Raw genomic sequence first — 14633 nt, 5'->3', positions numbered from 1 at the left:
TCATTAAAAAACCAAAAAAAAAAAAACCAAAAAAAAAAAAAAAAAACGAAATCCCAAAAGAAATCCCAAACCACCAAATTAAAGCAAAGAAATAAGATTCTCTATAACAGCCTTAGATTTCAGCTTTATTTCCTAGCTCATGGCAGTGTGATGTGGGGAGATGCAGGCAACTGGACCAGGCTCATGTGAGGATAGTGAAAGAAACATTATTTTCGGAGGGGTAAGTTCTACAGTTCTGTAACCTCATTTTAAAAGCATAACTATAAAATGGAAACATTTCCACAATAATCATATTCCCAGCTAGGAGGATGTCAATTAAAGGCTTTAATTTCTTGGCTTTAACCTTTATCATGAAAATACATTTTTAAAAAATCAAAGGTAATAATCCACATGACCATTCAATCTAATATATTCAATTTACACCATTCTGAAATTTCCTGTAAGAATATTCAAACATGTTATTAATTCCTGTGTTGGCACAGGGCTCTGAAGTCCCCATTTAGTTCTCTTCTGTAAAAGATTAGGTGCTGAAATTTGTCCCACTTTTTATTTATGAGCACAATGCACTGCAAAGCACATAGGATAGCAGCAACAGCTGCATTTCAGCCACATGTGATCCCTATGGAAATTGGAATTGCTCAGAAGGACATGTACCAACACACAAAGAGAATTTTTTCTTCCTAATTACCCACCCGCATGCGGGAAGGCAGGGTGTGTATATCAGTACATCTCTGAAGGTTGGAGGAGAGGTAATACCCAGGATTAAAACTGTTACAGACACGTTATTTCTTGCCATACAATGTGGAAATATCGAAGTTCACACCCTGTTTTTTTGGAAGATCAAACCGAGTGGATGGCAGAACCTGCCTGGCTAAAAAGAGCCAGTTTGGGATTCATGCTCACTCACATGCTCACTATGCTGAAGAACTTGAACTGCTTTTTGAACTCCAATTTTTAATTCTTCCAAATTATCTTTAGGCTATCACCTTACAAAACCAGCAATTGCAAGGACACTGCACCACAGTGAGGATGAGGAAAGTGGAAACATCCCTCTGAACAAGTCACCACATTGAGGATGAGGAAGATGGAAACATCTCTCTGAATGAGTGGTGGGTGTTTTGGGACATGCCCTCAAAGCTCATTCCTATGCTCGATTTCCAGCCCTGCTCCTCCCAAATCCCACCCAAAGCCTGGGGACAGCTGAGCATCACACAGCATTTCTGCATTGCACATTTCCCATCTCAGAGAGTTTTATTTCCTCTTCTTCCCACAGCTCAGGACAGAAGAGCAGGGAGCAAGAGCATGTGATCAATCGCCTCTTGCCTCAAAATCCCTAAGCTTATGTCATTGAGGCCTTGGTGCATAAAAAGTTTGTCCCCAAAAGAATGTGGAGCCTGACCACAGTGTGTCCCCAGAGCCACTTTAGTCCTCTTGTGTTGCTTTCATCTTGGTGGCGCACGTGATGAGCAGCTTCGGCTAGTTCATCTGTCACCTATGTCCATTCCCCACACTTTCCCTAAGATCTTGAGGGGGAAGGTGAGCTTTAGTCCATAACACAAAGCTGTGCAGAGAAGTCCACATCCATGGATGTGCTGGGTGTGGTGGTGGGAACTCTCTGCAGCTCTCCTGAAAGCACAGTCTCCCCACCTCGTTGTGACATGTCTCTCAAATATCTAAGAGCTTAGGTTGAGTGGGATGCCCACATTAGTGCTGATCCCTGTTTGAAACCATACTCCTGTCCCAGCCTGCTCTCACAATCTTGCCAGCTTTGCAGGAACACTGTGTCATACAGCCAGAATTCTAAGGAAGGGCCCCCAATGGTGTCTGGGGTGAAGCTGTGGGATGGAGTTGCTCTGATGTGTCCAATCCTCCCAGGAAATGAAGGGACTTCTTTATTATTGTTTTTAGTCTAGGTTATCTGTAGGGTTCTGTTGCCCTCCTCTTTCCCTTCCCAACCCACTGAACCTTCACTGGCAGGACAGGTCATGCTGCCAGGTCCCTTTTGTCTTCAGAGCTGTAGCAACCCTCTGGTGCTTCTGCATCTCGATATAGAGCTGGAAGTCTTTAAGGTCTTGGATAAACTGCTGGATCTAGGGTGGAAAAGAGAGATGGCAGAGCTCAGGGCAGGGATGGGAACAGGAGTCACAGGGGGGGTTGTTGGATATATCAGATGGCAAATGTCACCTATCAAACTGAGCAGCAAAAAAAGCATTTGCCTTGCTTGATCTGCACCACCAGAATGGACTTTTGTGGGTGAGCTTGAATTCAGGGCAAGGGTGAATAAACCCAATGCTGGCCATGGCTTGGTCTGCATCCTCTGCCTCAGCCTGCCTGGTTTCCACTCCTTCTGCCAGGCAAGGACCCTGCCCTACATCCTCAGAAGAGTCAGCTTTGCCTGGTGTGCCCTGCCCCTGCGCCATGCCTGAGAGAGAGCCCCTCTCTCAGGAAAAGGAAGGTGTCTGTAGGGTCTGGGGGCTCTCCCCTCCCTTGGGGCAGTGGAGGCTCCTTACTGCTCCTCCTTCTGGCTTGGCTTTACCATGCTGAGCTGTATGCAGCTGGTACACTCCAACGCACTCCCCTGTGCTTGCAGCCGCAGGTTGGCGGACTGGAAGAGGTTGTGGATGGCCAGCTTGATAGTCCACAGCTTCCTGGTTTTCTTGGAGGTCCTGTCCTGGATGTCAGCCCAGCGAGCCTCCTGGAAGGAGAGGTCACAGGCAGCATGGGGACATGCCCTAGAAAGGTCATGCTTCAGCACCAGAGACCCTGGCTTGAAGACCCTAAGTTCCATGATCCAGACTGGTCTGCCATTCTTCCTTCTCCAACCCCATGGAGGGGGATGAAATTAGGGATCTCTTCCAATCCCAGAGTGTGGCAATGTTCCTCACTCAGTGTCACCAAATGTGGTGTTCACAGGGGTCCCAGTACAAGGAGAGAGATGTTTCAGAAGGCTGATTTATTATTTTATGATATATATTATATGAAAAGGATATGTTAAAATTGCACTAAAAGAATAGAGCGAGGATTTTATCAGAATGCTAGAAAGGAATAGAAAAGAATGATGATAAAATCTTGTGACTGCTCACAGCCTCAACACAGGTGGCTGTCATTGGTCCTCAAGTAAAAACAATTTCACATGCTGGGTAAAAAATCCTCCAAATCACATTCCAAAGCAGCAAAATATGGTGAAGCTGAAGCTTCTCAGCTTCTCAGGAGAAAAGATCCTAATGAAAGGATTTGTCATTAAATATATCCGTGATACCAGAGACTGTTACTGGACTCTGCTGTGACCCCATGGCTGCAGGGTGAGCCATCAGCCAGTCTTGACAGAGCCAGGCTTGGAGATCTCCCCCTGCCCACCCCACAATTCCTTACCCAGAGGGGGATGTCACTTTGAGCCTGATAAACACGTTGTTTGAGCTGCCCCAGCTCATTTTGGTACTGAAGCATCTCAGCTTCCTTCCGTGCTTTGTACTGCTCCAGGAACACCTTGTCTTGCTCAGTCAGCTGCTTGTGCCCCTGTTGTGACTGCAGAAGGTCCTTCCGCGTCCTCACCAGCAACAAATACTCTGAAATGACTTCTGAGATGTCCTCAAACTGCAGCACAGGGTTCCTGGTGTTAGTGACGCTCTCAGCTTGCAGCTCGCATGTCATTTGGCACCCTGCCTTTACCTGGGCCAATGCCTCTCCCTCCTGAAAGATCTCCCACCTTCCCCAGCCCTAACTGTTCTGGGATTCTGTCCTTCCCAGTTGGTTCATTGGGCATTGCTGCATTCCGGGTGTGGTGGGCTCCCACTGTGCCACACCACAGCTGTCACTGCCACAGCAAGGGGATGTGCTGCACCTTTTCCCAGGTGAGCAGTGCTCTGATAAAGCACAAAGAGCAACTGCAGTGTCCAGAGCCACATCCCCAGGACTTGGGAGGCCACAGCTGGGGTGGTTGGCATGTGAGTGATGTCCTGACATCCTCAAGAGAGAGCACAGCTTTTTGGCAACTGCCTGGGGACACTTTCTGGGAGACTTTTCCTTTCTCCCAAACAATTCATCTGACCTTTAACAGTGACAGAAGGGTGTCCCCATTTCCCTCAGCCTTAAGCTTTCCCTCCTTCTCATGGCTTTTCTTTGCTTTTCTCAATCTTCCACTTGCTGTTCTGACTCTCCTACTGTAACTCTGCTACCTGTGGCTCACCTTGGTTGCAGTCTGGTTTTTCCATCCCATCTGAGGTCTCTAGTTTGAGCAAGTGTCCAATGTCCTGGACTTACCCTACCGTCTCTAGTTTTGGCATTTATCTAAGTCTCTCCCCAAGGCTGTGATCTGTCTCACTTATGGCCAAACTCACCTGTGAGACCTCCACCACATCCTCCAGATATTTCTTGAAGATGGAGTACTTCTGCACTTTTTTGCAGAGTTTACAGTGTCTTTTTCTGAGGGTTTCCAGTTCCATCTTGGCTCTCAAAAGCTCAGCATCCATTTTTAGGCTCTCCTCTCTCTGTTTTCTGTCTATCTTCAGAGCCTGGATTTGTAACTGTTCACATTTCTGGTGGTTTCCCCCAGCCCCACACATGCACATACAGAGGGAGGGAAAGGAAAGCAGGGTAAGATGGAGCTGGATTACTCACCAGCAATGGTAGGACATATCTTCAGGGAAGAGAGGCCAACTCTGGACCACCCTGTGAACATTTCCTCTCCCTGTTTCACAGGGCCATCCCTCTTGCATTGACCCTTTGGTCCTGGAGACCGGTACCCAGGATGGCAGACTGACTTTCAGACCTGCTTGGATCTGCACCCTGGAGACATCTGGATGTCAGCAGTGGGGACAAGGCTTACACCCTTCCTGGGGAACATTTGGGGCTGGCAGGAGATCTCACTGGTACAGTAAAAGCTCTTTTCCACCCAAGATTTCTCAGGCCTTCCCATATCTGTGGTACAAAACCTTGTGCCTTGCCAGTCCTGTTCCTCTCAACAGGAGTGCAGCCCAAAACCCTCTTCCCCAGGGGAGGGGAGGGGTTGTGGTGCAGCTCAAGGATCTGGTGTTACCTGCACAGCGCTTCCAGATCTCTCCACGTGGGCTTTCAGCTGGGCCCTCCTGGCATGCAGGTCTCTCCAGCGGTCAGCAATGACTTTCATCCTCTGCCTGAAGGCCTGGCAGCACCACAGTGAGGGTGACATGGCAGCCTGCACCCAAAATCTGCCACCTGCCTCCCATAAACTCCAAAAAACCACAAACCTCCCAGCCATGCACCAGTACCCACCCATCTTTCTCACCTCTTCTTTCTCTGTCATGACCTTTTCCATCTCTCGGACTTCTTTCTTTTTCCTTAAGAGCTGCATAAGTGAAGACTGGGAATCCTCCTCTGTCACTCTGAGTTCCCTGCAGGAGGAGTTTTCCTCGAGGTTACACACTGACTCGAGTTCCTTGGCAGGGTGGATTGCTTGGATCCTTGGATTGCTCTGGATGTTGGACTGTGTCCCGGGTAGGGTGATGGGGCAGAGTCCCCCAGCACCACCTCAGATCCCATCTGGCAGCACAGCATCCCCTCCCCACCCCAGCAGCATCCCAAGGCAGAGCAAGGGGGTGTTACAGGGAGGAACAGAGCTGGGCAAGGGGGTACAAGAGGAGGCAGAAGTGATAGACATAAGGCAGGGGGGTTTCCCATGGTGAGGGACAGAGGGATGGAGGAGGCAGCAGAAGAGGATGCAGGCTGGAGGAAGAACCCCCTCACCTGAGGAAGGATGGGAGTTTCGCCTTGCACATCCTGAGGAAAAGGGCTGACATCTCCTTTTTGCTCCAGGTCTCCATTGCTCCAGCCACCAGCAGGAAACAGAGCCCAGGTGCTGCCAGCACGGCTTCTCTGCCAGCTCAGCTCAGGGGCTGCCCCTCAGCCCTGTGGTTCAGTGTGGGAGGCACCAGGCAGGAATGAGCCTGGGAGCCTCTGGCCTCTGCTTTCCTGAGACCTTCCTTGGCCTCTGCAGCCCTGAGGCTACTCCAGCCCTGGAGAGAGGCCCTGTGGCTACTCCAGCCTCTGGGAATGTTTACTTGGCAACTTCATAGTTGCTGGGCAACAGAATGTTCACTCAGAATTAGGGGGACTGACCACCCTGTGCAGGACCAGGAGTTATTAAATTCCCTTCCTCACATCTCTTAGGGTTTTTCCTCTGCTATAACTTGAGCTCTGCTGGGTGTTTCAGTGCCCTGACAGCCACATTCCTCTGTCCCAGCCCTCAGGGCGCAGGGCTTGCTCCTTCTATCCCCATCACCAGATGGAAACACCATCTACAGGCACATCCTTGGGGATGTTTGACCACTGTGCTGCCATGGTGTAGTGCCCTTCCCTCATAGCTGAGCTCACTGAGATCAGCTGCACAGCATTTTCCCTCCCCTAAGCAAAAAACATCCCCTGGGCCCTTCCTCTGTTGGGCCTGGCAGCTCCTGTGCATGGCTCTATAAACAGTGGCTACTCACTTCATAAAACCAACAAATTTCTCCTGCCTGCTCCCTGTAGGGGTCTCAGCTGCTGAGGTACTAGTCATTGGTTTCTCTGGGTCTGAATTGAAGGCACTTGAGACAGTAATTCATGTTCAGACTCAGGTGTTTATTTTTTCTTATCAGTAAAACAGTCTCACTACTGTGAGTTCTGCAGTTTTTCATTAGAAGGCACAAAATTACCAACAATCTCTTGTTACAAGGGCTTTTAAGACTAAACTATCCAATTAAGAACTGACACCTAGATTATTTTCTTTTTTAACCCAATAACTGATCCCACAGATCCCACAATGCAGACTTTCCTGCCCAATTACAAAATGCCACCCAAACCCAAGAAGAAGAAGAAGGAAGAAACAGCATGAAGAAGAAACTCAGGACAACACCCTGTGCCCTCCATCTTGCTTCCATCCACAACACACTAAAAATCCCAAAACCTAAATTTCTCACCAAGTGATCCACCTACCCTACTCTCTATAATCTATTTCACACTTTTGTGGATTCTAGGCCACCTTGAAGTTTAGGAAATTTTCTCCATGAATGGGTGTCCAAGTCAGTGCTGCCCTGGGGGTCAGGGCACCCCGGAGCAGACAGAGAAATATTCCCAGTGCCCTGCATTTCCCCAGCTCCCTAATGGGCTATTTAAATCCTCCTATTCAAGCAGGTCAAACTGTCACTCCCTGAGGCTGGCTTTCAGTTTCCAACTTCCCTTCTTCCCCTTCCTGAAGCCCAGGTCTTCCTGCAGGAGGGTGCCCAAGCTTTGGTGTGTTGATGCCTGCCATGCATTGGGCACACTGATACAGACAAATTAAACAGATTTAATGAGTCCTGCAAGTCCTAAAGTCCTGCAAAAGCACCAGGCCCATGTGCACGTGCTTCACTTTCAGAATCTAACAAGGAGAATGCCTCTTCCATTCAAAAGGACTTTTTTTTCTCCTGTTTGTTAGGATAAAAGCTCAACCTAGAAATGAGATACAGGGATTGGGCTGGGTAGTTGAAGGGCTGATAGTCAGATTGGAGGAGTTGCTTCAGCTGGGAGAAACCAGCACAAACAACCTGTCTATCAGCCTGTCCTGCAAGCTCCTCTTGGAGGTTTTACTCTCACTCATCCCTGTGCAACATCTCTGCCTCCACCAAGATTTGCTCCAGTGACAGAAAAATATGTGTTTGAGCAGAGAAGACATAGGAACAGCTGGGGACATCATCTGGACCCCAACACTCTCTGCTAGAAGTGCAGTTTCTAACCTTTCTTTGCACTAAGGTTGTGGACACTGGAAGAGAAAAATTCAGTCTTGGAATTCTTCAGAAATATTACAGGCTAAAGACCACACACCAGCATTGTTGTGAAGGACAGGCTGTAGCTCCAGCCTCAGCATGGATGACTGGTAGGAATGGTGGTGTCAAAAAACCAGTGTCAGGTTTTGGGTTTTTTTTCATTTAGAATCCTATAAATCTTCCCTTCTGCCTCCAAAACACCACTTTTTTCTATGAAACCCTTGCAGGCAACCAGAAGAATTAAAAGGCATTGACTGAGCTGCTGGTGTGGAGCCTGTGTGATGCTGTAAACATTAAGGTCACTGCAATGGGATGTCCCATGCCACCACTGACTTTGCAAACTTCGCTAAACATCAGCTTCCAGTTTGTTGATCCCATCTGTCCCACACACTTTAGATCCAGAAACTTTCCCCTGCGCTAAAGAAACTGCCCTGTGCAGCACCCCAGGGCACCTTCAAAGGACAATTTCCAATCTAAGAAAAAACTTACTCCTTGTTAAAAGCAAGCAAGCAGCATCCCACAAGCTGCCCACAGAACCTCAGCCTATTTTATTACCTTCCTAACAATTTTGTCTGCTCTGGATAAATAGAAGCTCTCCTGACAAGTGGAAAGGTGCCTGGATGGAGAGAGCAGGTTGTTCCAGGGACCAGCTGGTCCCCCAAGCCCTGGTTCTCTCTCCCATGCTCTTCAGCATCTCGCTGGGAAACTTCCCCAACTGGGACACAGTTTACTCTGCCAGGGGCTGCAGGAGAAGCTGCTCGCTTGCAGGTGGAGGCATGTCAGGAGAACTGCCAGCAAGGCATTAAGCAATGACCAAGAAGCAAACAAGAGTGCAAATGGCCACCAGCTGCAGCAGGAGCAGTGTAGAGGAGCCAGATAATAGCCTATATCTGCTGTGTGTTGCAGCAACCCCAGCTCCTCCTCTGCTTTGCTCTGCCCACATCTCACACCTCCATGGGGCTGTGGCTGGGATTTGGAAATCTAAGAGGTGGGAGTTTTGCCTTGGTTTGCTCTGGTGTGTTATCACAGGCCCCTGGGAATATTTGGCCACAAACAATGACCAGCTGCCCTCGCCCAACCCAACTTTTGGCTGGCAGGCAGCATGACAACACATCACCTGCAGTAGTTCTCACCATCACAGCCTCTTCCTGTAGGGAAATACAATATAAGAAAATAAAGGCAGTATAGCAAGTAATCTTACCCCATTAAGGAGTTGCAGCTGAGCCAATTATCAGAGATTGGGAACAGGCCTGATGTTAACAGGCCACAGCTGTATCCAGTCAGAAGAGTGTTATAAAAGAGTGGATTGGTTGGTTGGGGGAACTGGAGTCAGTGGCTGCTGTGAGGACAAGGAAGAGGCAGTGCCTGGAGGAGCTGTCTGTGAGAAACATCAAGGTGGTACAAAACTCTGGCAATATGGAACCCTTGCAATGTAATGACAATAGAACTCTTGTGATATATATGACAACATCTTCCAGTAGCCAAAATCTCAGCACTGGCAGAGACAATGAATGGAAATCAAGCTTACACATTCCAGACACATGGTCAAGCAGCCTGGGGCACCACGCCATAGAGGAACAGGTATGGGGACACACGAGTGGCCACAACTCTGCTTTGCCCACAAACCCATCCTGATGCTGTGGCCTCCAAGGAGAACCAGTCTGAAATGGGGCAAACCAGGCTCTTCTCTGCTTTGAGCTCTACTAAAGAGCAGATTGAGCCTGATTCAGTTGTTCCTGCCATTTCTTCCTCACACCTTTTTTGGACACTTCTAGGGCAGAGGAGCCCATGGAGTTACAGACTTGGTGTTGATCCTGCTTGGAGCTAAAAGTCAGAGTGAAAAACTCCAGAGATCCCTTCCAGCAGGTCCCCTAAGTTACCCTACAATTCTGATAACTCCCCATTAGTCTTGCACCCCATAGTGCCACCCTTGGCAGGAAAAGCCCACCCCAGTGAGGACAGGAGCATTTGGCAGCCCTTTCCCCACAGTCTGGGCATGTGAGGCAGGGCTTTCCTCTCAACCCCTGGTACTTCTGGAGTCTCATGAATTTTTATCAAATGCTAACAATTTAAATCCTTCTCACATATGTAGAAATCTTGCCATGAGTCTGAGCTTTATGGAAGGGTTATTTTGGGGTTTTTAAACTTTATAATAATTTTCATTTTACAAGTTCATAAATCAACTCTTCTTTTCTGCTCTGCTCCACACCTCCTGTCTGGGTGTGGCTCTAAACAAATGAGACCCTTGAATGAAAATTCACTTTTTTCTTTTCTTTTTTTTCTTTTTTCAAGACTTGCTCATGTCTCCTCAGCCTCAAATATTTCATGCAGGTTGTGCCATGTATTTCACAAGCTAAGCCAAGCAAAACACTGCCTTCTATATACACAGCAAAAAAATGTTTTTCAGGCTCAAAGCATTTCTGTCTTTGGCAGAATCTTTTCTCAAAGCATACCAAAGAAAAAGTATGGAAATGAAATACAAAGAGTGGTTAAAATAATATTTTGGGTAGAGATGAGCCCAAACCAAACCCCAGATTAGAAAGCCAGATACCCCCCTAGATACCATGCCTAAAATGAGGAGGTTTGTTGTGATACTTGGAGAAAAACTGGAAAGCATTGCAGGTCTCCCAGCGAGTTTAATTTCCTAATTGAACTTATAAAAGACTTAACCCCTACCAGGCCTCACAGCTAACACAGGTCCTTTTATATTTACACCACAGATGATATTTAGCCAGGCTGGCCCTGTGTGGATGGGCTGTGGGGAGGCAGATGGGGGTCTGGCATGGCAGAGAGGATCCACAAGGCAAAGGGGCTCTGCTGAACCTGGGCAGGGGACCCAAAGCTTCCCTGGATTTCAGTGTGGTTATTTCTGCTATTTGGATCCAGCCCTCCACTGACGTGGGCACAAGCTGTGGTGTAATTTGGGGTTTCAGACCCAGCATTTAGGACTGGATCCAAAACTTGAATGGAAGAAATTTGGGAAAGAGGCTTTTAAGAGTTTAATTTGAAACAGAAAACCCATGAAACTATTTTTGCCCTGGTCTTTAATTGAACTATTTTTTTAATCCCCTAGTATGCCTGTGCTCTTCAGGCATCCAGCAGCAATGTCTCAGTACTAAATAGGACACTTTATGCTATAGGAGTGATGGATGACTGACAAACTCAGCTCCCTGTGAACCCACTGCTCTGGAGAGGTGAACAAAGAGCATGTTACAGCTCTGTGTGTGCACACAGCAGCAGCCACAAGGAAAGCTGACTGTAAGGAAAGCCTATCTCAACAGCAGATTTCAGGAGGATAATTGTACCTGCTAATCTATAAACTCTCTCAGAATCTGATAATGCAATTAGAGGCATCTTTACTTTCTGTATCCCAACAGAAAGTCCATGTACGTGACTGTAAATAGGACAGTTTAATAAAGTGTGTTTTACTCTCTGGTTTAATATTTTTATAAATCTTAAAATAACCTTAAAAATATTTGTCCTAGTACTCAACAGGATTTGGGCTTGTTTTTCTATCAATTTAGTGGTTGTAACACAGGTCTTAAAATAGAGGGGGAGGGAGAGTGTTGTTTTGCTCCAGAAGCTGAGTGTGTACCCAGCACGTCAGCCCCATTGTACAGAGCTCCTGCCACTATCAGCCAAAACCATCCCAGCTCCCTCCCAGATAAGGAAGGACATGTCCTCTGCTCTGTTCCATCCTATACTGTGCCAGGGCTGCTCCTTTGGTGCCCACAGCACAGGCATGTGTCCAAATCCTCCCCCCATCTTCAATAAGCCAGGTAGCTGCGCCTCTGCTCCTAAAACAAGGACTTGGCTGAAATGCTGAATACTCAGTGGAGCACCTGCTGCTAGGCAAAAAGAGACCTCTTGGGCATGAAGGGTCCACAGTGCAGGAGAAAGAGCTTATTAAAATTTTTTTTTCGTGTGAAATATTGTGGTTTTAATGTTTCAGGTTGTTGAATCCTATCCCAGCTTGACACTTGCTGGCTGCAGGGCTCACATCCCACCTCTAATGCATGCAGCTCACCCAGCACAATCCCAGCTCTGCCCCTGCAGTGGTGCCAGCATCTCCCTGCTCCCCTCACCAGATTCTTGCTGCCACTGATGCACAGGGACAGATTCCTGTTCCCCTCAGCCTTCCCAAGCAGTTTTGGGAGCTGCAGGCATCCAGGCTCAAAAGCAAACTCTGGAAGGTGATTTTGTAGCAGAGAATGTTCCTGGACTCCATCAGCAACATCCTCAGACTCAGCCACCTTTCAAAAAGACAAACTCCATGAACACTGCTCTCATATACATACATGCACACACAAAAACAGTTATTAGCTTAATAGGGTGAGTATCAAAATGCAACAATAAATTATCTGACATCTTTATTGCTTAGAATGACAGATTCAAACAAAGCTAACCCTTTAATTATGTTTATATAATGTAATTTGGCAGAAGTCATAAAGCATCCCTTTGGCAATGCCAGATTAAATATTTTACATTTGCTTGGGCAGCACATTATAAGACTGGAAGCAGTATTTCTGCCCAGTGCTCTGCAGCAGTGTGGATAAGAAGGCACAGAGGTTCTGGTCCTGAGATCAAGGGACCCCAACCCCATATCCCACTTTGTAGAGCTCCCCTTTCCACCCTCACATCCAGGAGAATGGCACCACTGGCATTTGCCAAGACCAAAACAAAAGGCCCTGCTGATGCCAAGGGCACCAGTGGTGCCTCTATTATTGCTGCTGGGGTTTCCTGGGCCCCTCACCTCTCTGCCCACTCCAGTTTCTCTGAGTCCTCCTTCTGTGTAGAGCAGGAGTAGGGGTCCCACATTATGCCACAAACATTTTGGGCAGTGGTCCTTCACGCCTGGGATTTCAGAGAGAGGATGAAGCACCATGAGCTGCTCTGCAACAGGGCAGGGAACAGAGAGCAGTCTCCATGTCCAGATTCCCAGAGCCCATTTGCCCATCGCTCCTAAGAATCTTCCCAAGAAAAGTGAGTTCCCACATCAGGCTTCTGTAAGAAACTCCCCAAAGATCCCACATTTCAAGCTCCATGACTCTGTTCATCGCTGTGGAACTAGAAATGCTTGTTCCCTCTTTCAAAAGGATGCAAATTAACACTGCCCTCCCTCCCAGAACAGGGCCCATGGAGCTGCCCCTCCACTGCCAGCACGTCAGGAATGTAGATGGAGATGAAGTCAGAACAAAGCCCCTCGAGATCCAGGACAGCCACTCTGCAGGCTCCCCTTCCCGAGGGATTTTCCAAGAGTCGCCACCATCGTGCTGGGAATCTCAGTTTTGACTCTCAGCCCTCTGAAATCCACATGCCTGCTCTGACCATGGCCACCTACTCCAACATTTCTAAATTTTCCACTGCTAAGGACCACCCTTCTTCTAGAGAGGTTTCTCTGGCTTGGTTCTGCTGCTACAGTGGTATTCACAAAATTGATTTTCATAAGTAATTACAGCACAGTAGAATCCAGTGCAGGGAGAATGTGGTTGTGTCCTTCTGCAGCCAGTGGGATGGAAAGCTGCATTCAGAGTGTGCTGAAGCAGCCAGAATAAATTTACTGTAGCCCTGCTACATTTCTTAAGTTCAAACTGTTACATACACACACACTTTGCCCAGCATACTCTTTGTATAATGTAAAGTAGGTATCAGTTTCAATTGCTCACTATGAACATCAATTTGGATGCTGTAAGAGGTACCTAAACTTCTCTTCACTGTTAAAATTAAGTGATGTTTGTGAAGATATCAGTAATGAATGAGGATACAGGACAGATAGCAGGAACTTGAACTCCTTCAGTAACATGTAGAGCCAAAGGGTATAGACTAAGATTCAAAATTTTTAAAAAAAAGCCAACCTAAAAAAAAATTCAAGGGGTCCACAAAACAATGTATAATATACAATTCAGAACAGAACTTTGCCTAATGTAAAGAGACAAGACCTTTGGAGCACTAAGCAGAGCAATTTACAATTTCTGGAGTATGTCATGTTTGCATCAAAGTTTTAATTACAGAATTAATAAATCCATCCAGACAAAATTTCTTTGGTTTCTTCAAAGACAGACTTGACTGCTTTGCTAAGGCACTTTCCGCTTTTTGCCTTCATATAAATTATGGTGTGCAAAAAAATAAGTCAATTAAGAGAGAATAGGCATTATGAAATACTTCCCTTTGCACAAGCATACAGGCTTGCAAATCTCATTGAAATTCTGTTGAGTTGCATTGCCCACACAACTTGCAATCTTAGCAAAAGCCACACAAAAGGCTTCCCTCTTCCCTCCCCATTGTTTACAAGAGCGTTTTGGGAATGGGGCATATATTGCTATGCAGGAAGGGAAACAGGGACAGGAGTGAAATGCAGTTTGTTGAGCTAATAAAACAGCAAGCCTTCCATTTGTTTCCTCAGTCCTACAGAGCCGTTCCTGTTTAAGACTTACACGCTCCCCTGTTCGCAGAGCTGGTGACAAACATTTTCACTGATGACTGTTAAAGCTTGAGGGCTGGCCATGTTTTAACTATGAGAATGTTTCACAGCCATTATTAATGGCCGTGGCTTAATTCATTATTTAAGAGGTTGATATATGACAACAAAGGGACAGAAAGCCCTAAAGGGACCTGTGGTACCTAACTTGCTAAACTCCTCAAGAGATTCCAGCAACCCCAGAAAAACATGAAATTCATCTAAATTCAGGGGACTCTGAAGTTTGCAAGGCATTTGGCCAAAAGCAACCCAAATATTTTCATATTCCTTTACATAAGGTTACCAGTACTGCCTAATTACGTGAGTAATAAGAGACAACAAAGTCTCCTTCTCACACACTCAGAACACTCTTTCATGCAGCAAGGAACGGTATATATAAAATAATTAGGACGGACATCAAT

The 14633-nt window shown here is 46.9% G+C and overlaps 1 protein-coding gene across 1 annotated transcript; it reads right to left on the bottom strand.

Moving 5' to 3' along the window:
- Window positions 1-1967: 1967 nt before the first annotated feature.
- LOC102071054 (coiled-coil domain-containing protein 42-like) lies at window positions 1968-12572 on the bottom strand. The gene is made up of 6 exons (XM_074540455.1): window positions 12508-12572; window positions 5264-5369; window positions 4338-4535; window positions 3373-3594; window positions 2537-2695; window positions 1968-2090 (listed from the first exon to the last, which is right to left on the bottom strand). Exons 1-6 carry the CDS (start codon window positions 12570-12572, stop codon window positions 1968-1970), a joined length of 873 nt encoding a protein of 290 aa, XP_074396556.1.
- Between the last annotated feature and the right edge of the window lie 2061 nt (window positions 12573-14633).

This window comes from Zonotrichia albicollis, chromosome 5, assembly GCF_047830755.1.
Source record: "Zonotrichia albicollis isolate bZonAlb1 chromosome 5, bZonAlb1.hap1, whole genome shotgun sequence".
Lineage (NCBI taxonomy): Eukaryota > Metazoa > Chordata > Aves > Passeriformes > Passerellidae > Zonotrichia > Zonotrichia albicollis.
Note: the sequence above shows the minus strand (reverse complement) of the source record. Positions and strands in the feature narration are given on the sequence as shown.